Source organism: Bacillus rossius, assembly GCF_032445375.1.
Source record: "Bacillus rossius redtenbacheri isolate Brsri chromosome 9 unlocalized genomic scaffold, Brsri_v3 Brsri_v3_scf9_2, whole genome shotgun sequence".
NCBI lineage: Eukaryota > Metazoa > Arthropoda > Insecta > Phasmatodea > Bacillidae > Bacillus > Bacillus rossius.
Genome location: NW_026962013.1, coordinates 6,553,828 through 6,580,253, shown reverse-complemented (window position 1 = coordinate 6,580,253; position 26,426 = coordinate 6,553,828). Strand labels below are relative to the sequence as shown.

Genomic DNA, 26,426 nt, shown 5'->3' with positions numbered 1-26,426 from the left:
AAACCAGCTGAGATGACTTACAAGTCGGCAGCCAATGAACTTGCGTTATTTGCCCGAGTGTACAGGGGTATGTGCAGTCTATCCTGAAGGCCGTAGAAACCGCGAATTTTGCAGGTCTCTAGCCATAACTAGAGACCTGAAAAATTCGCGGATTCATTTCGCGATATGCTGAAATGCAAATAATTGTACCTTTATGCAACTTCTGCTATTGGTTCACTGTTAACCTGGAGGACTGTGGGCCAATTATAGACCCTCAGTCAAAGCCGTATCGAATCACGAGTCTCCAAATTGAGACGCCTCACAAGTCAGCAGCCAATGAACAGGTGACTTTTGCCCGAGTATGCACAGGATCGTGGAGTCTATCCTGGAGGTCACTGAACGCGCGAATTTTTCAGGTCCCTAGGTATTAAGTTTAAGAGTATTATTTTTTTTAATACGGAACAACAACAAAAATAGTCAAAATGATATATTTTGTTTCAAATATTAAAAAAAAAAAAAAACCTTTCGGAACAGATTACAGGCGTATGTAGATTTCGAAGTACCTATTTATTCTGAAAATATTTTGGAAATTTCTATAAACTTTTTGGACTTTTTAAGAACGTAGAGTACAAAACATATTTAGGTTCTCCAATATTATAAATTGATCGATTAAATATTTGCTCATTTTCCATGCAGCAAAAATATTACGAATATTTTTAACTCGATGTATCATCCAGCATTGAATAGTTTACAACGCAGCATTGAATAACCTACAACGAATTTCATATTATATGCCAACTAAGGTAATTATTTATTTATTTTGACCTTCAAACACTATTTTTCATCCGTTGCACTAATAACGTGGTCGTATAAAAATTTGCTTTGCACCAAGGTTTGAGATAATATTAAGATGATTTTTAAAAATTCAAAAGAATTTGTTAGTACGTTAGTTTTTATTTTTTTTTTAAATTTCAACCCATGGTTTTACGGTAATAATTCGCTTAATAAAAATGGTTTCAGCCAAATTTGTATATGAAATCTGGGTTGATACAATAAATTATAACGGATATGATAGTATACTATTAAAAAAAGTAATGAATAATTTTTACCCTCAAACATTGTTATTTCCCAGCAATGGCTGGGTAAACAAAAATTCATTTTAACAATAGTTTAAGTCAGTATTTAGACGGTTAAACAAAAATAAGAATGGGTTGGATAGTGTATCGGATAGGGAAGTTTTATTTATTTTCTTATTCCAACCCCAGGTTTTTTCAACCCCTTGCAATAATGGTTTGTATTATCAAAAATTATTCAAACAAAATTTTAAAATAAAATTATAAGTTTTACAAACAATTTGAACGGTTTTGATACTGTGCCTACTAAGGGAGTTATATATTTATTCCACCCCTTGCAGTCATATTAGGTAATATAAAAATTATTTTACACAAAATTTGTAGATAATAATTCAAAGTTTTAAAATAAATTAGAACGAATTTGATTGTGTACATGGCACAAAATTATAATTTTTTTAAAAAATTCTACACTTGTTTTTTTTCAACTCCCCATATTATCAACAAAATTTTTAGATAAAAATTTAAAAATTATAAGATTTACAAACAATTCGAACGGATTAGATTGCGCTCTGAGTGTAATATATATTATTTTGTTATATGTTATTTTGTTTTGACGGCCGGATGAAAATTTTCGGGCCACCTGATTGGCTGAATGTGACGTGACTGACGGACTGATGAGACGCATCATTCGAGTCCAGCTGTTGGCTAAGATTCTAATACCGTTACCTTTTAGCTGCTTCTGCCATTGGCTCACAGTTTGTACGGAGGTCTCTGGAAAAGCTCAACCGAAGAAGTGTCGACTCAAAGTCAACCCGGTTGAGACGTGGCATCACACGGCAACTAATTAACACGTGACATTTGCCCGAGAATTTAGAGGACTGTGGAGTCTACCCTAGAGGTAACTGAAAACGCGAATTTTTCTAGTCCCTACGTATTACCTGTTAGGATAAATGCATCGTTTTGGTAAGATGGCGATTTTTAAAACGACCCATTTGGATATGAAGCGACCTTTGAATAGTAATGCCATGAAATTTTTCACGGGTTATTGGATTGTTTTCAAATTATTGTTTATTACCAAAGCATGAGCGATAAATAAAAATCTTTGTGTTATTATTTAGTGTAGTAAACGTTTTTATTGACGTGTCTTCCTGCACCGAAGCAAATATCTTTAGTTATTTATAGGGGCAGAAAAATTCGCGGATTCAATGACCTCTAGGATAGCCTCCATTATTCTCTGCACATCTCAAGTGAACACGCGTGTTCATTGGTTACTAAATTGTGAGCCGTCTCCACTGGGTAGCTTGTGATTCGACGCTTCTTTGGTCGATAGTCTCTCATTGGCCCAGAGAGCTCCAGTTAAACCGCGATCCAATAGCAGAACCAGCAGAATTATACACATGTTTGAATTTCAGCCTATCACGAAATGAATCCGCAAATTTTTCCGGTCTCTAGTTATTTACTACTTTGAATGTCTGGCGACACTTCTGCGTGACAACGCAGTCATCGAGTTGTGTCCAAAGAAAAAACTTATAGGTAGGAGGCTTGCATTTTTCGCGAAAAAAAAATATATTCTAGACTGGCTGAGAATTAAAACGGTGTTGCGTCGTCTGTGTTCCATGATTGGTCAAGCTTCTTACAGGTACATGACTATTGCCGGCACACCAATCACAGTGATTCAGCGCGGAATCAAACGCGTCCTGAACGGCCCGGTCAAATAAAGCAATAGCTTTTCTCATGGCTCCCACAGGTAAGGGGGGGGGGGGGGCTGAGTTGACCCCTGGGTCCAGGGCCCGGGCCCAGCCTAATTTTATTTTTCTGTAAAAAAATTTCATTTTTATCTCAGTGAAATAAATATATAAATACTCGCTGTGGTTATTTTAAAGTAAAATAATTTATATAAATAAAGCTTAGTTTGGACTTATAAATTAGTAACTATAATTTTACCCTGCATTTTCAGGCTAAATAACTATCTAAAAAGGGGGTTGTCTGTAAAGTCGGTTTACGGACGATAATTTTACCTTTTAACGTCATATCAATTTTTTTTAAATTGCTGCTTTTAAAAAGCCCGCCTTAACCTGTTTAATATTATAGAAGATTTTCTCGCACGGTTGTTGGCCGGTTCTTGCACGCTTGGCTCAGGCGGAACGTGACAATGAATCATGCTATTTCGTGCGTGCAGCCGGCGTTCATCGATTTATAAGACGTTATCACGTCAAAAGAGTGTAGGTAAGAAATAACCATGCAATTATAATGTAGCATGTGACTGCAAAATTGTGTGTGTGTGTGGTGGTATGGGGGGGGGGGGGGGACGTCTCAGATCCTGAGTCATGGGCCCGTAATCGAATGTGGGGGCAATGGCTTCTCTCTCAGACGGCAGCCAATCGCAAGGAAGAAACAACTGGCGCGGGAATACCATAAATGCTGCCCCCCTACTTATTGGCTACTGGTTGCTGCAATCGTAGATCGTAGTCATTCAAGACTGCCAATCTCACTTCCTGTTTCGTCACTTTGTTTACTGATGGGGGAACAGAAGTATCCAATTGTTTTCCTTGATAAAAAGATTCGTTTACAGAGTGACTCCTTGTACGAGACGGCAGTGTTGCAAGATCTTGCATTACGATTGATGCCGTTTACTGTTTACTCGGTACTGGCTGTGGTTCTCCAGAGAGCCTGCTGGCAGGGATGTTTACTGCCCGTGCGTTAAGACCAGGACAAAGTCTGTTTCCCCACCCTGAATGGTTTTCCATGACAAGTGAATGTAGTTCAATATTTTTTTGACGTGATAACGTCTTATAAATCGATGAACGCCGGCTGCACGCACGAAAAATTGTCACGTTCCGCCTGAGCCGAGCGTGCAAGAACCGGCCAACCTAGGTGCGAGAAAACTTCTATAATGTAAAAGATGGGCTTTTTAACTAATTGTTCGTGATATTATTTAAACAAATTATTTAAATTAAATTTGCAAAAACTGTAAATAATATTTGAAAATTAAAATGTATGCAATTTTTTATCAATGTTTTCTTTTGACGTTATCACGTAAAATTATCGTCCGTAAACCGACTTTATATCTTCATTTTACTGAATTCGGGTACGTTTGCGTAGAGACCGGAAAAATTCGTGGATTCATTTCGCGATATGCTGAAATGCAAATAATTGTATCTTTAAGTAACTTCTGCCATTGGTTCACTGTTAACCTGGAGGACTGTGGGCCAATTATAGACCCTCAGTCAAAGCAGTATCGAATCACAGACCACCCAGTTGAGACGCCTCACAAGTCAGCAGCCAATGAACAGGCGACGTTTGCCCGAGTGTGTAGAGGATCGTGGAGTCTATCCTGGAGGTCATTGAACGCGCGAATTTTTCAGGTCCTACATACTTTGAATATATATACTGTATAGAAGTCGCGAGTGGATAGGATTTACTCTACGTTTTTTCAGAAGCGCATGATGAGCAGCTTGGGAACTTCACCGCTGCAGTGCGCTGCCGTAACGCCCTGTATCGTCTTAGTTGTTATTTACACGTTAGAGCGCAGCCCTGTCGCCCGCTGTCATTCCCCGCACCCCCCACCTATCATTCACTGCAGCTCAAGTTCGTTCAACAGGAGGGGGAAGGGGTGTTTGAAGAGTTCGACACTAGTCCGCTAGGGACCACCACGAGTCGATGCCCTAGAGATGGTGTCGATTGCGGCGGTGAATTAACCAACTACCTCAAAACCGTATTATAAATGTTAACCTGGGCTGGCGACTTCTATACAGTATATATATTCAAAGCTACATATGCGTAACTTGTCGGGTACCAGACACAGACATTAGTAGTTCGGGTACGTCTGGCAACACCGCCCCCTGATGACGTCACGGCCCACCGAGCGGACGTGGAACGCCTGAGACAGCGACATTTTCCTTTCCCAGAACTGCCACCGGGGTCTCATGTGTCAGCGCTACACGCCTGCTCCGGGCTGCGACGCTTTTAGTTTCACTTCAAGTGAAACCTTTTTTTTTTGCAGCCGGTAAGGTATGTCCACACTGGTGCGTTTCTACATGCGTCAAAGGCACGCGTCTAGCGCACGGAGGAACGCAACTGACGAACGTGTTGTTGCATGCGTCGTCGGAGTGAACGGGGGTGAGTGAACGCAGCGCACAAAGTGTTGAAAGCCGATCCGTACTACTCGGGGATTTCGTGCGTCTTTCCTTGCGCTTTCGATATTAGGAAGCCATGCCGTCCGCGGTTGAGGATACTTTAAATTTTATATAAAACTGTAAAAAGTGTCCTGCTTTGTGGGATGTTTCCTCAAAGTTATATACAAACAAAACCGTTCGAAAAGACGCGTTAAGTATCTTGGGAAATATATATAATCTTGATGTTCAGGGCGTAAAAAATAAAATAGAAATCTTTCGGGTCACACGTTTCCGTGTCATTTAGAACGGACCTATTCAGCATGAAGCATTCCCGCCCTTAAAATAAAATAGCAGGAAACAGAATTATTATTTTTGACTTGACAACGTCTAATAAATCGATGAACGCCGGCTGCACGCACGAAAAAGGATGACTCATTGCCCCGTTACGCACATTGTCCCGTTACGCTCATTGTACGCTTGCGCCGCATCTATCTCTCTTCCACTCGATTGGAACAACCATCGAATTGACTTTTTCGAGGCACATTAAACTTGAAAAACTCCCATTCGTTTCCTACTTTTCCTATCATCGTCCACAGATTGGAAGAAGTTAAATAGCAGACATGTCTTAAAGTTATAGTTAAAATAATCTCTTCGTTAAAGTAATAAACATAAGTTATTTGAATAAATGAGTGCAAATACAAGTAAATTTTATAATTAAATTGTAGATTTCATTTCACTCCTTCTTTGTATCCATACAAAATAATGATAATTCAATAAAAATGATTCAATTTTATTTATAAAAATTTGCAATCATTTCATCAATGTTTTGTTATGACGTTGTCACGTTAAACTATCGTCCGTAAACCGACTTTACAGACAACCAATTTTTTACATTATTTAATCAAAGGGTTTGCTTTCAATTCTTAGAAATAGCCGCGCCCATAGTAAATTTATATTCGTTTTATAGATACCAAGTTTTTTTCCCAGGGAGCAGCAAAATGCTTTTTCTCAGAAACAGTGTCATCGTGATATCTTCAGTTGGTACATCTTATCTTATCTTATCTCTCAAGTTAGCGGAGCGAATAGTCCTCAAACAAACCACGAGTCGACTTCAAGGCGTCCTCAGCCACATTAGTTAGCCTAAGGATACGAGTTATTTTACATAGCATTATGTATACTGAACAATAATTATGCACTTTTCGTGGCTGAATACACAACGCTACAGCGACGGATAGTTTTTAATAAAATATAAGGGGGGGGGGAGAGATAAAAGACAAAGGGTGACTTATTGTATGCATTTTTTTTAGTTTATAATAATTTTTTATCGTTCATTATTAAAAAAATTCCTTTAGTTATTTTCTGAGACTGTAAACAAATGATTATTGATAATATATTACAATTTTAGTCATTCTGCGAAATGATTTGAATTCCGAGCCCGCGAAGGTTTTGCAGGAGTAACTATTTGTTACAAACAGTCACTGTCGCTGGCAGGTTCTCAATCAAATTATGTATTATGCCTAATATTGGTAGTGTCCTTAATTATTTTGCTTCTGTAATTAATGATATTTCTCATGCTTTTTAATAAATGTTTATAAAATGTTGTATTAATAAAAAAACTAATTTAATAGTTTTATGAACCTTATGGCTAATTAAATATTTTACACCTAGCATGAGTTGAGAGTATGAAATAGTAGGTATATAGTTTTAAATAAATTTTTCGAATGAAGTTTGAGTCATAAAAGACTTTTATTTATTTATTAGGAATCAGATATTAAAGACAAAGAGTTTTACAAGGGTAACATACAAATGGTTAATCCAAAACTTCATACCTCATGATTGCATGCTCTTAGTTCGTACTTAGGTTTAATTAAATTATATTAAAAAATTTAAATAGTAATATTTATGTCATAAATTTATTTGAAGTGATTAAAAAAAACAGTAAATCAAAGCCACAAAATAATTTTGGACAATACCCACTTAATGTGGTTAAATTTTCAACAGCCAACCACGATATAAAAAAAATGCTATGACAAAGAACTTTTAAAGCTAATACATTTTTTTTCGGTGCCTATCACTCGTCGTCTTTAAGAACTCTCAAAAAATAACTAATATATAAAAAAAACTCCGTTGTGTGGCTGAAACTCTCGTTGGAAGTGATACTTCGCGGGGAGAGGTGTGAAGAATGTGCGCTAGTACGCAAGTGTGCTGTAGTGCAAACATGACTTTTTGTGATCGTCGCGCTTTTCGTTGCTCTCTAAACGTCTCAATTGGCGTTACGCTCTGTGACGTCATCCCGTAGATACGTTGGCAGTCCACTAGTAGAGAGCTGAAAAATTCGCGGATTCATTTCGTGTTATGCTAACATTCAAATAATTATACCTTAGTGCTGCTTCTGTCATTGGTTCACTGTTAATCTGGAGGACTGAGGGCCAATTAGAGACCCTCACTCATAGACGTGTCGAATCACAGGCCACCCAGTCGAGACACCTCACAAGTCAGCAGCCAATGAACAGTTGGTATTTACCCGAGTGTGGAGAGGATATTGGAGTCTATCCTGAAGGTCATTGAACCCGCGAATTTTTCCGGTCTCCATCCATAAGACATTGCTAGAGACCTTAAAAATTCGCGGATTCATTTCGCGATAGACTAGAACCCAAATACGTCTGCCTTTTTTGCTGCTTGACTGATTGGGCCACAGTTTATCTGAAAGACATTTGGTCCAATTAAAAACCTTCAAAAAAAGAAGTAACGAGTCACGAGCATCCCAGTTGACAGGTGTCACGAGTCAGCAGCCAATGAGCATGTGTAATTTTTCCCGAGTGCATGGAGGGCTCATGGAGACTATCCTGTAGGTCATTCAAATCGAGAATTTTTTTCCGGTCTCTAGACATTGCCGTTCGCTCCCGGTGACTGCAGAGTAGAGCTGTAGCAAACCGTATGTATTCGTTACTGAGTAACGGGTGCGGCATCTAGTAACGAGTAACGAAACGTTACACACGAATGCATATCGTTACTCGTATCTTTCGTATGTTTCACGCATGCACGCGCGTATTCGTTACAAAGAACGATGTTTGTTTATTAATAAAAGTATAATTTGGAAATTCGTCGTCCAAGTTTTTTACTGTTTATTAAAGGTATTGTGTGTGTAGACAAGTTTTAGATTTGAACAGAAACAACGTAAGAAAGTATTTTTTACAAATTATAACTATGTATGTTTTTGTTTTTTATAATCGCGTATTTTCACGTTTTATGTTCTTATCTTAAAACATATATTATAATAAAGCCGCTCTAATGAGAGTTAATTGTTTCTTGGTTAACAAAAGCTGTTAATTATCAAATATTTTTAATTGTTTATATTCGATTTATTTTTATTTACGCGACGTCATACCGTACGCGTACGAAATACGACTCGATTCGATGCTGTTACGTAACATAGCATGTGCCATGTCATGCGGTATCAGAAGTAACGAGTAACGATACGAAAGTAACGAGTACTAATTGTTATAGTAACGAATACATACGGGTACACATTTTTTCGTTACTTTTACACCTCTAGTAACGAGTAACGATACGAAAGTAACGAGTACTAATTGTTATAGTAACGAATACATACGGGTACACATTTTTTCGTTACTTTTACACCTCTAGTAACGAGTAACGATACGAAAGTAACGAGTACTAATTGTTATAGTAACGAATACATACGGGTACACATTTTTTCGTTACTTTTACACCTCTAGTAACGAGTAACGATACGAAAGTAACGAGTACTAATTGTTATAGTAACGAATACATACGGGTACACATTTTTTCGTTACTTTTACACCTCTAGTAACGAGTAACGATACGAAAGTAACGAGTACTAATTGTTATAGTAACGAATACATACGGGTACACATTTTTTCGTTACTTTTACACCTCTAGTAACGAGTAACGATACGAAAGTAACGAGTACTAATTGTTATAGTAACGAATACATACGGGTACACATTTTTTCGTTACTTTTACACCTCTACTGCAGAGACGGCGACTGCGCTTTCTGTCGGCGGATGTGAAGGGGGGGGGGGGAGACAGGCGGCGGGAACGGCCTTGGCAGTTGGCTGTCCGTGCCTGCAGGCAATTTCCCCGTTCCCCCGTGCGGTCCGTTCCCGGGGGAAATGTTCACGAACATGCAATCCCAGATAAGATAGAGCGGCCCTTGTTGTCACAAAGAGTTCCTCTGTACACGGCCGTTCCTTCGGAATACCGCCAGCGGCCTGTCCTTCCCGGCTGCCGTGCTGACGTCACTCGCGAGGCAGCTGTGGAAACAACAAAGTAATCATTACCTTCTAATCCTTCAGGGTGCGTCAGACAACAAGCAATCCAGTGACAAGTCATTCAATTGTAGACATATGCATGTCGCCAAATGATGAACACGAATTAAAATAGTACAAAGTAATTTATTGTTTTGGTCAGTACTCCACAACTTGCGGCCGTGACAAAAGTACCTTCACCTACTTGCGGAAAGATATTTAGAGTACCTATAATCAAAGATGAGGGTTTACAAAGCGCACTATTTTGGACTTTAAATGAAAATTAGTAGATATAGTATCAATAATATGAAATTAAACATTTTTATTTAGGGTCCAAAAATGTTTTTTTTTTTAACTGGAAGTTAAAGTAAACTTAAAAATAAGACAAATTTTTAGAACGAAGGGAGACAATGATTCAGTAGAATATAAGATAGGAATTAAAAAAGAGAAATAGTTTTTCAGAAGCTGCTTAAATCTCGAAGTCTAAAAGATTTACAATACATAAATCAATGGATGAAATACACCATGGTTTTTTGTTCCGTATCTAGGAGAATAATTAAATTTAGTTTACTTCTTGTAGCAACCGTCATTGACGGGTTAGATATCTGTTAGGTGGGACTTTATCTAGATGGCCAACGTTACCCGCAGATGGTCAAAGTTTCCCGTAGATGGCAGAAGTTTCCCGAAGTTGGCTTAAGTTACCCTAGATGACCTACGTTACCCGTAGGTGGCCGAAGTTACCAAAGTTTCCCGTAAATGACTGTAATTACGCTATATGGCCAAAGTTTCTCGTAGATTAACGAGGTTTCCCAAAGATAGCCGAATTTACCAGTAGATGGCCGAAGATACCCGCATAAGTTTCCAGTAGATGGTTGAAGTTACCCGGAATAGGCCGAATTTACCGTAGAAGGCCGAAGATATCCGCAGAAGTTTCCAGTAGATGGCCGACGTCACCTGTAGATGGTCGAAGTTACCCTGAGATGGCCGAAGATATCTACGCCGGTCGCGCGGCGCGGGAAAGTCGGGCAAGGTCGCATCTCGAGGGTTGTTGCGAGGAGGAGGAGACGGGCGTCTCTTCGTCTCCTGCCGCGGACAAGGAGGCGCTTGTCTCCGAGGGGGGAGACCCTGCAAGTGCGTCTCACAGTCGCTGGAGCTGCGCCCCTCCGGCGACCTCTCCCATTCATCACGTCCCGTCCGACTGTCGGGTGCATGTGTGGCGTGGCGCGCGCCTCAGTCGTACATGCGCACCCGGGATCCTGACCCGGTTCTCTGGCATGGGACACCCTTCGCTCCGTCGCGAGAGTTTGTGCCTTGTTCGTAGTGGCGAGACATCACACGTCTTCCACCAAGCCCAGATATCTTTTATCTCTCCATAAAACGAGAAACGGGGCGGACGTAGCCAGTGACCGGTAGGTTTTCTCGGAGTGCTCCCGTTTCCCGCACCAACGCGTTCTGTTGCTTCTCCATCGCCACTTTTCCGTCCGTAGTTCGCCATTCTCGTTTCCTCGAAGTCACCCATCAGGCATGGAGGTATGAAGCAGGAGTTAGGCAGAGTGAGAGGGGTTGTAACCATTTTCCCCGCTATTTGTTATCAAATTCATTTTTTTAAAATTTGGAAAGATAGATGTTTTAGGATTTCGGTGGTGTGGGATAAATCTCTCCCCTACCATCCCTCCCCCCCCCCTCCGACAAAGTGCGCCACTGTCAAGAAGGGGATGGAGAGAAGAGCTTAACCAGCCGAGTCAGAAAAAGAAACCATCATAAGGGGTCCTAAGAGGGCACATAGGCCGGTCGCAGTGCTGCCTTTTTTGTAGTTTTCCTACTAACTTTTCAACTACCTAACCTTTTAATGAGGATTTTTTTTTTTTAATGTGTAACATCTTATCTCTCGGTATACGGCATTAAATGCATCATAACTGTTCCAAAAACTACTCGAAGCCCTTAAAATTGCACCGACTTTGAGAAAAATTGTAGGAAATAAATAAAAATTAGCTTCCAGCAGTGTCTGGAGGTGAGACGTTGTGCCTGGAGGATGCCCAGTGTTGTTGTGGAGAGGTCTCTGCAGTGCTGTAGTTCCATCAGTGTCTGGAGATGAGACGTTGTGCCTGAAGAATACCCAGTGTTGTTGTGGAGAAGTCTCTGCAGTGCTGTAGTTCCATCAGTGTCTGGAGGTGAGACGTTGTGCCTGAAGAATACCCAGTGTTGTTGTGGAGAGGTCTCTGCAGTGCTGTAGTTTCATCAGTGTCTGGATGTGAGACGTTGTGCCTGGAGGATGCCCAGTGTTGTTGTGGAGAGGTCTCTGCAGTGCTGTAGTTTCATCAGTGTCTGGAGGTGAGACGTTGTGCCTGGAGGATGCCCAGTGTTGTTGTGGAGAGGTCTCTGCAGTGATGTAGTTTCATCAGTGTCTGGTGGTGAGACGTTGTGCCTGGAGGATGCCCAGTGTTGTTGTGGAGAGGTCTCTGCAGTGCTGTAGTTCCATCAGTGTCTGGAGGTGAGACGTTGTGCCTGGAGGATGCCCAGTGTGGTTGTGGATAAGTCTCTGCAGTGCTGTAGTTCCATCAGTGTCTGGAGATGAGACGTTGTGCCTGAAGAATACCCAGTGTTGTTGTGGAGAGGTCTCTGCAGTGCTGTAGTTCCATCAGTGTCTGGATGTGAGACGTTGTGCCTAAAGGATGCCCAGTGTGGTTGTGGAGAGGTCTCTGCAGTGCTGTAGTTCCATCAGTGTCTGGAGGTGAGACGTTGTGCCTGGAGGATGCCCAGTGTTGTTGTGGAGAGGTCTCTGCAGTGCTGTAGTTCCATCAGTGTCTGGAGGTGAGACATTGTGCCTGGAGGATGCCCAGTGTTGTTGTGGAGAGGTCTCTGCAGTGCTGTAGTTCCATCAGTGTCTGGAGGTGAGACGTTGTGCCTGAAGAATACCCAGTGTTGTTGTGGAGAGGTCTCTGCAGTGCTGTAGTTTCATCAGTGTCTGTATGTGAGACGTTGTGCCTGGAGGATGCCCAGTATTGTTGTGGAGAGGTCTCTGCAGTGCTGTAGTTCCATCAGTGTCTGGATGTGAGACGTTGTGCCTGGAGGATGCCCAGTATTGTTGTGGAGAGGTCTCTGCAGTGCTGTAGTTCCATCAGTGTCTGGATGTGAGACGTTGTGCCTGGAGGATGCCCAGTATTGTTGTGGAGAGGTCTCTGCAGTGCTGTAGTTCCATCAGTGTCTGGATGTGAGACGTTGTGCCTAAAGGATGCCCAGTGTGGTTGTGGATAAGTCTCTGCAGTGCTGTAGTTCCATCAGTGTCTGGAGGTGAGACGTTGTGCCTAAAGGATGCCCAGTGTGGTTGTGGAGAGGTCTCTGCAGTGCTGTAGTTTCATCAGTGTCTGGATGTGAGACGTTGTGCCTGGAGGATGCCCAGTGTTGTTGTGGAGAGGTCTCTGCAGTGCTGTAGTTTCATCAGTGTCTGGAGGTGAGACGTTGTGCCTGGAGGATGCCCAGTGTTGTTGTGGAGAGGTCTCTGCAGTGATGTAGGTTCATCAGTGTCTGGTGGTGAGACGTTGTGCCTGGAGGATGCCCAGTGTTGTTGTGGAGAGGTCTCTGCAGTGCTGTAGTTCCATCAGTGTCTGGAGGTGAGACGTTGTGCCTGGAGGATGCCCAGTGTGGTTGTGGATAAGTCTCTGCAGTGCTGTAGTTCCATCAGTGTCTGGAGATGAGACGTTGTGCCTGAAGAATACCCAGTGTTGTTGTGGAGAGGTCTCTGCAGTGCTGTAGTTCCATCAGTGTCTGGATGTGAGACGTTGTGCCTAAAGGATGCCCAGTGTGGTTGTGGAGAGGTCTCTGCAGTGCTGTAGTTCCATCAGTGTCTGGAGGTGAGACGTTGTGCCTGGAGGATGCCCAGTGTTGTTGTGGAGAGGTCTCTGCAGTGCTGTAGTTCCATCAGTGTCTGGAGGTGAGACATTGTGCCTGGAGGATGCCCAGTGTTGTTGTGGAGAGGTCTCTGCAGTGCTGTAGTTCCATCAGTGTCTGGAGGTGAGACGTTGTGCCTGAAGAATACCCAGTGTTGTTGTGGAGAGGTCTCTGCAGTGCTGTAGTTTCATCAGTGTCTGTATGTGAGACGTTGTGCCTGGAGGATGCCCAGTATTGTTGTGGAGAGGTCTCTGCAGTGCTGTAGTTCCATCAGTGTCTGGATGTGAGACGTTGTGCCTGGAGGATGCCCAGTATTGTTGTGGAGAGGTCTCTGCAGTGCTGTAGTTCCATCAGTGTCTGGATGTGAGACGTTGTGCCTGGAGGATGCCCAGTATTGTTGTGGAGAGGTCTCTGCAGTGCTGTAGTTCCATCAGTGTCTGGATGTGAGACGTTGTGCCTAAAGGATGCCCAGTGTGGTTGTGGAGAGGTCTCTGCAGTGCTGTAGTTCCATCAGTGTCTGGATGTGAGACGTTGTGCCTGGAGGATGCCTAGTGTTGTTGTGGATAAGTCTCTGCAGTGCTGTAGTTCCATCAGTGTCTGGAGGTGAGACGTTGTGCCTAAAGGATGCCCAGTGTGGTTGTGGAGAGGTCTCTGCAGTGCTGTAGTTCCATCAGTGTCTGGATGTGAGACGTTGTGCCTGGAGGATGCCCAGTGTTGTTGTGGAGAGGTCTCTGCAGTGCTGTAGTTCCATCAGTGTCTGGAGGTGAGACATTGTGCCTGGAGGATGCCCAGTGTTGTTGTGGAGAGGTCTCTGCAGTTAAAATAAGGTTAATAATGAATTCTATCTGATTCCAGCTTGACGCCAGTGGTGTACACAATAAGCAGGCAGCTTCTGCCCGGCAGGTTCTCGCGACGGACTCCCGGCATGTGGACGACGGCGCTCATGCTGCTGGTGCTGACGGCGGCTGTGGCGCGCGCCCAGACGGCCGACGGCTGCCCTGGGGACGGCTTCTCGCCGGTCGCCGATGGGCTGTGCCTGCTGGTGACGCCGCCCCTGGGCCGCGATGAGGCGGCACGCCGCTGCTACCTGGCGGCGGACCGCCACGTGGCCACGGCGTGGCAACTGCGCACCGACAACAGCACCTTGTTCCGGCTGGTGCGCGAGGCCTTGCTCCGGGCAGGGGCGCGGCGTGTGTGGCTGGAGGCGCGGCTCGCCTACCCGGGCGGCATGTTCCTGCACGGCTTCCCGGGCAACTCTCTGTACAACAGCCCCGTGTGGGGGCTGGACCTGCCGCCCGACCGCCCCCAGGTACCTCGCACTGCCTCCTCAGATAACACGTTGCCATGGTTATCTTTGCTTTTGTCAAATACGTGTTCCGAGATAATACGAAAAATAATTGTACTACCAATATAAAAAACACTTGGTTGTCATCTGAAGAAGTACTTGGTAAGGTTAGTTGTAAAAAAATTATGTAAACCACTTAATTTTTTTAAAGTCTTTAATATTGTGCCCCTGTGTCTGATATATAGGTACTTGCAGCATATAGGTAGGTACTAAAATAAAAATTTCTTCCTAAATATATATATAAAAATTTTTAGATATCAAAATTTTTTCAATTGTTGTTCCATATTGAGATATTCAATGTTTTAGAGACTGTTGTAGGAATTTTACAATGCTTCATTGAGGTTATTGTATTATTTTGGGCTACACCCTTTTTCTGCAATGTCGCAGTAGAATTGCAGTTTCACTTTTGGGATGCCCAATGTTGTTGAGGAGAGGTCTCTGCAGTGCTGTAGATCCAGCAGTGTCGGGAGGTGAGACGTTGTGCCTGGAGGATGCCCAGTGTTGTTGTGGAGTGCCTGGAGGTGAGAGAGTGCCGGCTTGCCCCCAGGGCGAGTGCCTGGCCTGGGACGTGGACCCCATGAGGCACCTCGCGCGCGACTGCGCCGACGCCCTGCCCGCGGCGTGCCTGGCGCGGCTGTCGACCCCGCGGCTGGAGATGGCGGGCTGCCCCCAGGGGTTCAGGCTGGCGGCGCGCTCCCGGGCCTGCCTGGCGCACACCGTGGTCGAGCAGGGCGGCCTGGCCTGGCGCGAGGCGGTAGACCGCTGCGCCGAGACGGCACCCGGGGCGAGCCTGGTGCAGCGCGGGTTCCCGGCGCTCCACGGCGAGTCCTTGGCGCGCTCCTTCTACAGCTGCCCGCTGGGGGCGCGCCTGCTGGGCGGCACTCCCGTGTGGACCGACGCCGAGGGTCAGCCCGACGCCAGCGAGCCGGTGAGCTTGCCAGGGAAGTCCCCGGCTCCAGAGTGGTCGGGCGGTAACCACCAAGTAGGGACCTCTAGGATAGCCACCATCATCCTCTGCACATCTCAAGTAAACACGCGTGTCCATTGGGTACTAAGTTGTGAGTCGTCTCCACTAGGGAAGCTTGTGATTCGACGCTTCTTTGGTCGATGGTCTCTCATCGGCCCAGAGAGCTCCAGTTAAACCGCGAGCCAATAGCAGAACCAGCAGAATTGTACACGTGTTTGGATTTCAGCCTGTCACGAAATTAATTCGCGAATTTTTCCAGTCTCTACCACCAAGTCATCATCACAAATACGACATTTTGAAAACACCAGTTAACACCTACGATAGCTTTGGTGACTTAAACTTGCTTTGAAACACCATACGAAATGCTTACACGGAGCGACATTCATATGATTCGCACTCAAACGAAAATAAACTCATGGTAGTGCAATTACCTTACATTGCAAATACTCTTCATCAAAACAGGTGGAAATAACCTTTACTGATCAAAAATAAATTTTGATATAAAAAAATCTCATTTCACCCTTATTTTTCTGTACATAAAGAAGTGTGTCAGTGGATTGTTTTTTTTTCTATACGAATCTACAGTCTTCCCCCGAGCTTGATGAATTGGGCAAATTGACCTTTTAATCTTTATGTACCTACTCTTGAAGTTGCGTCCACTGTCGATAGATAGCAATTAATGTTAAAAACAAAATATTACAATAATTGATCCCCCTGCCCCACTATTCGCAAATCTTGTGTTTAATTCTTGTTGCGGAAGCCAGTGCGCCGCGTTATTGGTCCATCCGCCTCACAGCGGCGTCGAGAGAGGGAGAGGCAGTCCAGGCGCTGTCCCTGTATCTCTATTCACTGGCGGCTAACTTCTTCCAAGAAGGCATCGAGAAGATTGTGTCACGATATGAATGCCTCAACCATTTTGGCGATTATGTAGAAAAAAATGAGTAAGAACCTGCTGAACGTTTGGTGGTAAAATATTTAAAATGTCTAAATTTGTCTTTTTGTTATAGTCCTTCGAATGTTGAAAAGAAAACTGCCCTCATATATTATGTTTTCGGCTAACGAAATGGTTATCGAACCCAAACTTTATTTCCTAAAATTACTTACAGTAAAATTATCTTAGTGCACCAAATTACACATATGAGTGAGACTTAAAATCCAATTCTCATATAAGAACTGAATATTTCCAATATGCAATATGACTGTATAAAATTCTAAATTTTTAACAAGCACAAAATAGAGTTACATTTTTTAAATAACACACGCATCTACCATCAATTTTTTTTTTAATTTTCCTGATGTGTAAAGAGCTGATTCTGTAATGACATTCAAACAGTACCTATGGCAGAAAACATCATTTCATTTGGCATATATTGATACGTGAATACCATAAAATAGTGTCTACTGATATTGTTATTATTGTTGTAGTCATTCTGACAAAAAAAATAATTAAATGCTAAACACCTATTATTAATTCACAGGAGAAACTATTTGTAACACTCTGACACTATTAATCACCAGACATTCCATAAAATTATGTGCAAGTAAAGAAATAAATAATTAAGTTAATTTATGATGTGTTTATTTAAAAAAAAAATAACAAATACCTTGAGATTGATAATGTTGGGTGAGTTGAACATTTGTAAAATGAAATCTACTAAATGCTCAACTAGGGTTATGATTAAACTGCAGCTTGTATGTCCGCAGGTGGAGCAACAATATCTGAAGAAACTGCTGGGTGGGAGCGACGAGGCGGACGCTGACTTGGTGGGCCAGGTGTACCTGTACAACACTATCCGCTACCTGGTGAAGCCATTCGGCCCCCAGTGGCGGCTCGTCGATGCCAACACCACGTTCAACTGCCTGGCCTGCGAGGCACCGCTGCCCCCTCCCAAGAAGCCGGTGATAACCCTGCGCTTGGCGGTGGACGAGGCCAGGATCATAGCGCAGGTGGAGAACCCAGAGTACCTGATAAGGACCACTTCCTGGTCATGGTCTGGGGACAACTCATCCGTCCGCCTCGTTCCCAAGTTGCGCTGCTTCACGGACGCTCTCACGTTCTATCCCGTGGAGGTGTACCATTCGAGCGTCGAACCTCACCAAGTCGTCCTCTCGCCCGTCGGTGACGGGGTCTACTGGTGCATCGGCTACGATGTCTTCACCACCGAACCGATTTTCTCCGACAAGCTCCTCGTCAGATCCTTCCAGGAGGGGCTGAAGACCTTCGCCGTCCAGCTGAGGGTCTCCGAACCCAAGACGCTTGTCTGTGAGAAGTTCCATCTCCTGAGGGAGTTCATTAGGATCAAGCAACACATCCAAGGAGTCTTCGAGGGCTCGGGGAACCTCTCCGATCCAACACCGGGTGACAGCGCCAAGACTCTGCCCGACGGACTCGGGCCGAGGTACCGTTTCGTGTACCCGTACGTGCACGCCGGCGACACCCTCGCGGTCACGCTGTTCGACGACCGCGCCCAAGGACGCATCAGGAGGATCGGCTGGGACTGCACTACCATGCTGCTGCACGTCAAGGCCCCGCGAGACAGCCACGTCGCCCCCAGCATAGCTGTGGATGGCTTCTACTACTCCGTCACTTCGGCCAGAAGCGTGGACTCCTGCGACGAGAACATCACTGACTATAAGTGGCCAGAGACGATAGCAGGTACAGTTTATCATGGATGAATCCAAGGACAGACAATGATGACGATCACCCCAACCTAGCTATATTATTCATTAATGTTGATTTTAATGGGGTCTATCATGTGAGTAGACAATCATGGTAGCAGTCAGAACATAACTCCGAGAGGCCATTATGATGGTATATCACTTATTGATTGAACAAAAAATAACAAGGAGCTTATTTGGGAATTATCGAACTTTCCATGTTGTATTTAGTCACAAGGAGTTAAAGAACTGTCCTGCTTCTTCATTTTGAGCATTAAAAATATAACTTATTAAAGTTAACAAACTCTCTTTTTAATATTGCAGATTATTTGTCATTTCTCTTCCGTTTATTCTTTTCATATTTAGTTATTTGATCCAAAAAATTAATATTCTTCTAATAAGTTTTTAAAAATAATGAAGTTAATATTTTTCACTTGTAATATTTTGATTATGCATGGTCTTGAAATACATGCCTTTCCTCTTTATCTCAGATAAATTTTTCATTAGAAATTGTATAAGCATGCATGTTATATTTGCATTACTAATACAATATGGTAAAAAATATCAATTTTTATAAGTCTTGACATTTATAATTTTTTTTATTAAATCCTTTGTTTTTAAAATTACCTACATAAATATAAACCAAGTTTTAGTAAGTTAAAACTAAATATTACATTATTTAGGTATATTTTGTTAAAATTAAAATTTAATTATATTGACTTCTTAAATGTTTTTGTAATAATTTGTTTGCAGGTGAAACTGCTGTTCTAATGATTCCAAATGGTGCCGTGAAGAGAACCTGTGAAATAGATTTTGATACTGGGGCCTTTTGGGGAAAAGAAATTTTTGCACCTTTGCCACAGTCAGAAGATTCTACAACTATTATCAGTGAACCTTCTAATATAGTTTCAACATCAACATATAACAGTTCCTCCACAGATAACACAATAATGATGTTCAGCACTGCATCTCCAAGCACAGCAGTTTCTAAAGGACCAACACCAGCCTCCCAGTCAAAATTCGAAGAAGTTCGGAAGTCAGTTGAAGCTGCAGATGACCTCCACAAGCTTTCAAAAGCGGAGCTGAACACGACAGGTCTTTACAAGGCTGTGAATATAATAAACGACATCCTGGAAGGTAACATGGACGATATGATAGATAGAAGCAGCAGACCAACGACAATGTTGCACGATGTGAAGACAATCCTGAGCAATGTGCTACTTGAAGGAGACGAATTCAAGGTCGTACAGCCCAAGATAGCTGTGTTTGTCGCGGACATCCAGAAAAATGAAATGGACCCCATTAGAAGTATGATCCTGACTGGCAGAGACACAGACGCTGAAGGTTCTTTGAATGGTTCAATAGAAACTGGACTAGGTGAAGGTGCAAGTAGTGACATTAGCCAGAGAAAAGATATTGATGTAGCAGTCTTATTACCTGATTTCGAAAAAGATGCCAGGATATCAGTGGCAATTTACAGCGACAGCAGAGCATTCCGCATGCGAGACTTGGCCAGCGTGCAGAACGTTTCGGTAAACAGCCACATCGTCAGCATAGACATTAACTCGGAGGAAAATGGCACGATCATCGACGAGGAAAACGCAATACACATTTATTTCAGACCTTTCGAGAACCACAGTGAAGGAGAAATCAAGCAGTGCGTGTTTTGGGAATTCAAGCAAGGCTACGAAGGACGCTGGTCTTCCGACGGTTGCAAGCTGGTCAACTCTTCGGGAGGCCTCGACGTCTGTCGGTGCCACCATCTCACCCACTTCGCCGAGATCATCACGAGTGGGGGACCACCAATCAGCAAAGGTCACCAGCTGTCGCTCGAAGTCATCTCCATGGTGGGCTGCTCCCTGTCTCTCGCCGGAGTGGTAGGGATTGTGGCGACGGCGGTTATTTTCCCGGCGTGGAGGCGTCAGCTGGGCAATAAGCTGCTCCTCTGTCTGTCCGGCTCCGTAGCGCTCAACATGATCATGTTCCTGCTGATAGCTATAGGGAGCGCCAAGGAAGGAGTCTGGTGCATCGTGGCCGGTGTGGGACTGCACTACTCGTTGCTAGCGTCGTTCTGCTGGATGCTGGTGTCTGCGTGGTTGCAATATCGACGCCTCGTGGAGGTTCTTGTGACCCAGCACGTGTCCCACCTCATTCTGAAAGTGTCAGTGTTTTCCTGGGGCTTTCCTTCAGTCATCATCATAATTTTGCTATCCATCGATCCAAACATATACACGACCACTTCGGACTCGGGGACGGAGCGTGGTTTTTGCTTCCCGACCGGCCACTTCTTCTACTGGGGCGTCCTGGCGCCGGTCGTCCTCGTCGTCGTGGTCAACATCTTCATATTCTTCGCGATCCTGAAGAGCATCTACAACTGCTGCTCGACGGGGACGGTGGAGAAGCGCGGGTTCTCCAAGCGGCACCTCAACAACCGGCGCCTGCTGACGGGGGTGCTGCTCTTCTTCCTGCTGGGCCTGACCTGGGTGTTCGGGTTCCTGGCGCGCGTCAGCATAGTGTTCACCTACCTGTTCTGCGTGACCGCCACGATGCAGGGCATGGTGCTGTTCCTGTTCTTCATCGCCGGCGAGAAGAAGCTGCGCGAGAAGTGGTTCCCGAGGGAGAGCTCCGCGACGTACTCCTCCTCCACCAGGTCCCGGAGGCAGACCCTCGTCGCCAACAGCACCACGGGCACCTACGCCACCTCCTCGTCGACGACGGACGAGACGACGCCCTTGAAGGGCAGCATCCCCCTCAGCCAAATGACGAAGATTACAGAGTGGTGACGACGATTTTCTGTTCCTCGACAGATCATTGACTACTGCCCCGTAATCGTGCTAGTATGTTTAAAACAAAATATTTATTTTTCTAGTCACATCATGCTTTTTTGTGGAACTTATGGCAGCATTAAGTTATTAGACAAACGATCATAGTTTTATATATTTTTTACAATTATTTTATATTAAACATTTTTGAAAGACAACCCCTCAGTCGGAGTGTACGAGTTTGGAATTATTGTCACCAATCCATTATTCGTTTAAATAATGTATATGTAAAATTTGTTATTTATTAGTGTGCAGCTATTTTATTTATGAACTGCAGTGTTTAGTTTTTATGTTTTATAAATTGCAGCTATTTATAAGAACTGCAGCTTTTTTTAGTAGCAAGTATACTAGTGATAGTTATTTTAACAAGAGTGGCAAATGTGCATAACTGTATTTTATATGTTTTAAGTAACATTTGACTAGACTCAAAATAAGTCAAATTCCTCTTCAAAAATGTACCCTTTTCACACTGTTCTTATAAAATGAAACAAATTTGAGGAGCCAAATATTATTCCAAGTTTACACAGCCGAAAATTGATTATTCAAGTTTAGATAGCTAGGTACTTGTTTTTACGAAAGAGTAAATTTAATCATATTACTTTAACGTATTTTCGTATTCAAATCATGTGGAGTTCGTGCTATTGTAATGACCAATATTTATAAATTTTTGGGTGTAAGATTTCTCAAGATGGCACAAAAATTTATATACCCTAAATTTATTTATACAATAACATTCAATATGTAGGGACCTAGGCTTATTTAATTATTTTACAGACAACAGATTTATATAAAAAATTTAATTGTACTGTTTTGCTCAACTTCTTTGTGATAGATTTTTAAAAAATATATATTTTGACTTAGAATTATTTAGATTTTCATTTTCACCTACCAGAAATGACTCGCACATCTTTCTGTTTTGGTGCTGTATGCCTACCTAAGTACCACCAATCGATGAATAGAAGTTTGCCTTTTTGCCAGGTGTCACAACAAAATTTAATTTAACGACAGTGTTTCATGGACTTTTTTTCGATGCTATCTAATGGGCCTATGAGTGTTATATTAGTCTTACACACAAGGACGATTTTAGCATTTTTTCGTCTAAACATGTAATTGGATTTATTTTTACACCTACTTTTCAATCGTGTGATTTATGAACGAAAAAAAATTAACATAGTAATTTTTTTTATATAAAATTATTATTTGATTGTATTTTAAGGTTTAATGGTAAAGTAAAATCAACACAAACATCTACATAAATCTTTTTAAAATGTTTTAAATAAATTTAGTTTTATTTCAGTGCGTTTGGGAAGAAATGAGTGACAAGAAAGATTTTGGGAGGTTCGGCACTATCTAGTATCGGCACATATTTTTGGTGATATTTCTCTTACGGTTTGTTAGTCCGATGCCTGATGTGTCAATGTGTTTCGCATGAGCCTTAATCCGGTTGTTCTTATGCTGAATGGTTGTGGTTGCTCTGCGGATAACTCATTTATTCAGCAGAGTAATGGTAGGGAAACTCAAAAGCTGTTCGCATCAAACCACACTTAGTAGCCTGTAGGTATGAATAAACCATAAATATGTAGTTAATACAGATGAGAGGGGAATAAAGTACTGTCAAGCAATACAGATTTAGATTAATGTTTTATTATTATCATAATTTGTTTTTGTTTTTTTGCAAAAAAAGTGTATTTTCCCAAATTGTTTTACCTAAGCTTGTAGTCTTAGAGTGAATATATTTTTATTAAAATTAACAAGGTGCGAGAAAGTAAATCATGACGAAAAATGCACGTATTTGTTTACTTCTCTAAATTCTTTTTGTTTTAATGTTAAAATTCAAAATGTCGGAAGTAACCCGTTACTTTTGCATTCAAAGTACAGTATGAATGCAAACTCAAGTCGTGGTCTCTGCAATTTTGCTTTTTAACTATTTCAACTTATTCAGCCTAGCAAGACTTAGGCTTTACTTGAAGCTCAAGCAGTCAAACAAACATAAGTTAAAATGAGATCTCTTGGAACTAAAGGTAGTTGCAATGAGAATTAACGTTCTCACCCCTCTACATTTAATATTGGGTTGTGTGAGTGACTGAATTTGTTTTGTAATTTTTTTTATTGGTAGTTTTGTGTCTGAAATAATGTGAATGAAGTTAGGTGTCACGAAAAATTACTTACTAAAGTTAATAATTTACTGTTTTAAAGTGTTATTTACATAATTGATAACTTACTGTGCCAGTGTTTTATAAAATACTAGCTGCCCGACCCGGCTTCGCACGGCTATACTAATGGAAAAGAATTAAGCCACATCTCCCATTTACAGTAATGGTAAATAAAAACAATTCAGTGAAAATGTATTACAGTGCTGTATAATGTACCGGAGAGAAAATGAATAGCACCGATGGTTTCCCGACTCGTGCACGCAACGTACAACTGATGTACCCGTATTTCGCTACGGCAGTCTACAGGCAGATCACTCTTACGCCGCTCATTATACATGCCCCTCCTTGTCGGTACGCCACTGCCGCGCGATGCCCGTTGCCATGGATACGCAGAAGGCATGAACAATGCAAAATTCTGTTCTCATGCAGACAAAGTACCCACTGTTGCCTGGTTTTAACCACCCATGGGATCTAATTTTCGGAAAATGTCATCCTGCGTAACATAAGGAACATTACTGTGAAGTTTCAAGTCTGTAAAATATATATACTTGAAAAAAAAGGGCAATTTTTGATATTTAAAGTACTTGCAAAATTTCAACGGTGATGAGGACTGCACTAACAATGAAATAGCCGTTGCCATAGAGACGAATGAAGCATCAACAAAGCAACAGCCGTTGCCATGGTGATTTCCTACCAAAAACTGGAAATAAAAAAAAATTTAGGGGTGGACTACCCCTAACATTTAGGGGGATGAAAAATAGATGTTGGCCGATTCTCATAGATACCGGATAAGCACAAAAAATTTCATCAAAATCGGTCAAGCCGTTTCGGAGGAGTATGGCAACGAAAACTGTGACACGAGAATTTTATATATTAGATAAAATGTTGGCAGCATGTTATGCATCATTAAGCCCATAAGTTTTATTGTTTGAACTGAGTTGCAAGTTTATACGAAACTAATGTGTACATGTATTTGTAATATTGTAAACTGTAATACATAATGTAAATTGTAAACACGGACTTCATTTGACAGAGGAATAGTGCTTTCAAAGGCGCTATGCGTATTACACATACAAAATTTAACAGGTAAACATGGTCAAAACTGTATTTTTCAAACTCATACAATAAAAAAAAAAATCCCTAATAGCGGAGGTAGATTCCAAAGAACCTATATCTTCTGGAACCTTCTGGAAACTTCATTCAAATTGTAGAACATTTTGAGATTAGTATACATGACATTTTATATGTTCTCCAATATTCCAAAATGATCGATTAAACATGTTCTCATATTTTAGGCAGCGAAAATGGTGAGAATGTTTTTAATTCAATGCACCCATCATTGAATAACTTAGAACGAATTTCATACAATGCCTACTAAAGTGTTAAGAATTTTGTTTTACCTTCAAGCACTATGTTTCATCACTTAAACAAATAAACAGTAAAAAAAAAAATGTTTTGAACCAAGGTTTGAGGTAATGTTTAGAAAATTTTACAGCTTTGAAACCTAAGTTTCAACCTGTTTGATATTGTACTTGGTAAGGAAATTTGGAATATTTTAAATTCAAACCATGATTTTTTTTTTTAAATTCTTGCCGTAATATTTCGTTCTCATAAAAAAAAAGGTTTTAGCCAAAGGTTTTTGAATTTTAACAATAAATTATTTTTGATAAAATACCAACTGAGGAGTTATGATTTTTTGGGTCCTTCAACCCTTGTTATTTACACCCATTGCAGTAATGTTTAGTTAAAATTTGTTTTTGATAATAAGTTATTTAGAATGTTCATAATAAATAAGAATGAATTCGATAGAGTACATGAGTAGTATATACATGATGCTCCTGCGGCTGGTACCTGGTGCCGTCCGCCATCTTGTAATGTGAAGTCTCGACCGACATATTTGATTGCCGTGACCTTTGACCTTGACCTTCAAAATTTGCCAAACCTTTGCCCAAAATGACTCAACATGTTTACTGCATGTAACAAATATTTCACACTAATGTAAGTAAAATATTTTTCAACAGGACTTTATATTTTCTCTTGATATTGCTATTTAAAATTATCATAATAAACCTAATTTTCAGTAATATCACTCCCATATAAAGATAATTAGTAAATTAAATAATTTATACTTTTGAAACTTGATATTTCTTTTGAGTGAATTACAGTAATTGTAATAATTGATATGACTTACATTTATTTTGAAAAATTAATTATTTTGAATACAGAATATAACAATAGGTATATTTCCTGGCTGTTTAATAGTGACTACACAAGTAGGTCCTAACTGCAGGCCTAATACAGTTTCATACTGAACAACTCAATCACTTTCGCGAGAAAAACTTGGAAAAGAAAAAAAAAGCATTATTTATAAAGTAGTGCGAATTGTGGTATGAAAATTGCATTTAACTCCCTTCTACGAGCAAAACTTTTTTTATTAATGTCCACATGTGCTGTCATTGCATCAGATGTTTACTGAATATTAAATGATTAATATACGTGCAGCTAGGTTTATTTTGATACTTTTGTCTTGTCTATGTTATAAGCATTGAGCTGTCGGGTACCTATTCGTCTGTAGCAATGCCGCGTTTTTGTAGAAACCTATTCTCCAAATACGAAAGTGAGAAAAACAACATAGCCGCAAAGTGTGACACATCATTAATATTATATTAAAAAAATTAAATTATCTATTTTATAATCGGGCAACAGAGGGGGGGGGGGGGGGGGGTCCCCCTTCTTCAATAATAAAAAAATAACATTCCCACCAACAAAAGAAAACAAATTTAAAGTAAACAGCGGTAGTGCAGGTTCTGCTGTCAGTTTATTTCTATCTAGTGACTGATATTTGAGCATAATCAATAATTTTTTTTTTTTAAATACAGCCTTAACATAAATACAAATAATTATTTAAATTGCAGCGTGTAAAATTGCAAGCAAAACGAAAATTTTCAAAATAAAATATTACAGTTACCATCATTATGTGTATTAAATGTTTGGGTACGAAAAATGCTTGAATAGTAATATTTTGTACCTAGATAAACAATTTTTCTCCGGGAAAGAACTCTGGATTCATTTGTTAGGGTTGTGTTCCTCAGTAATGAAATTAACTATATTTGGCAGATTATGTGAGATTTTAA

General features: G+C 41.4%; 1 protein-coding gene across 1 annotated transcript in view; it reads left to right on the top strand.

Annotated features, from left to right (window-relative positions):
• The window catches only part of LOC134542960 (uncharacterized), a 31,193-nt gene extending 5,917 nt beyond the window's left edge, over positions 1 to 25,276 (top strand). Inside the window, exons 2-5 of the mRNA XM_063387586.1 lie at positions 14,251 to 14,656; positions 15,240 to 15,620; positions 17,364 to 18,315; positions 19,071 to 25,276. Of these exons, the coding sequence (XP_063243656.1) occupies positions 14,273 to 14,656; positions 15,240 to 15,620; positions 17,364 to 18,315; positions 19,071 to 21,100 (3,747 nt within the window). The 5' untranslated portion in view covers positions 14,251 to 14,272 and the 3' untranslated portion in view covers positions 21,101 to 25,276. The remainder of the gene's footprint in view (positions 1 to 14,250; positions 14,657 to 15,239; positions 15,621 to 17,363; positions 18,316 to 19,070) is intronic.
• Positions 25,277 to 26,426: the final 1,150 nt, after the last annotated feature.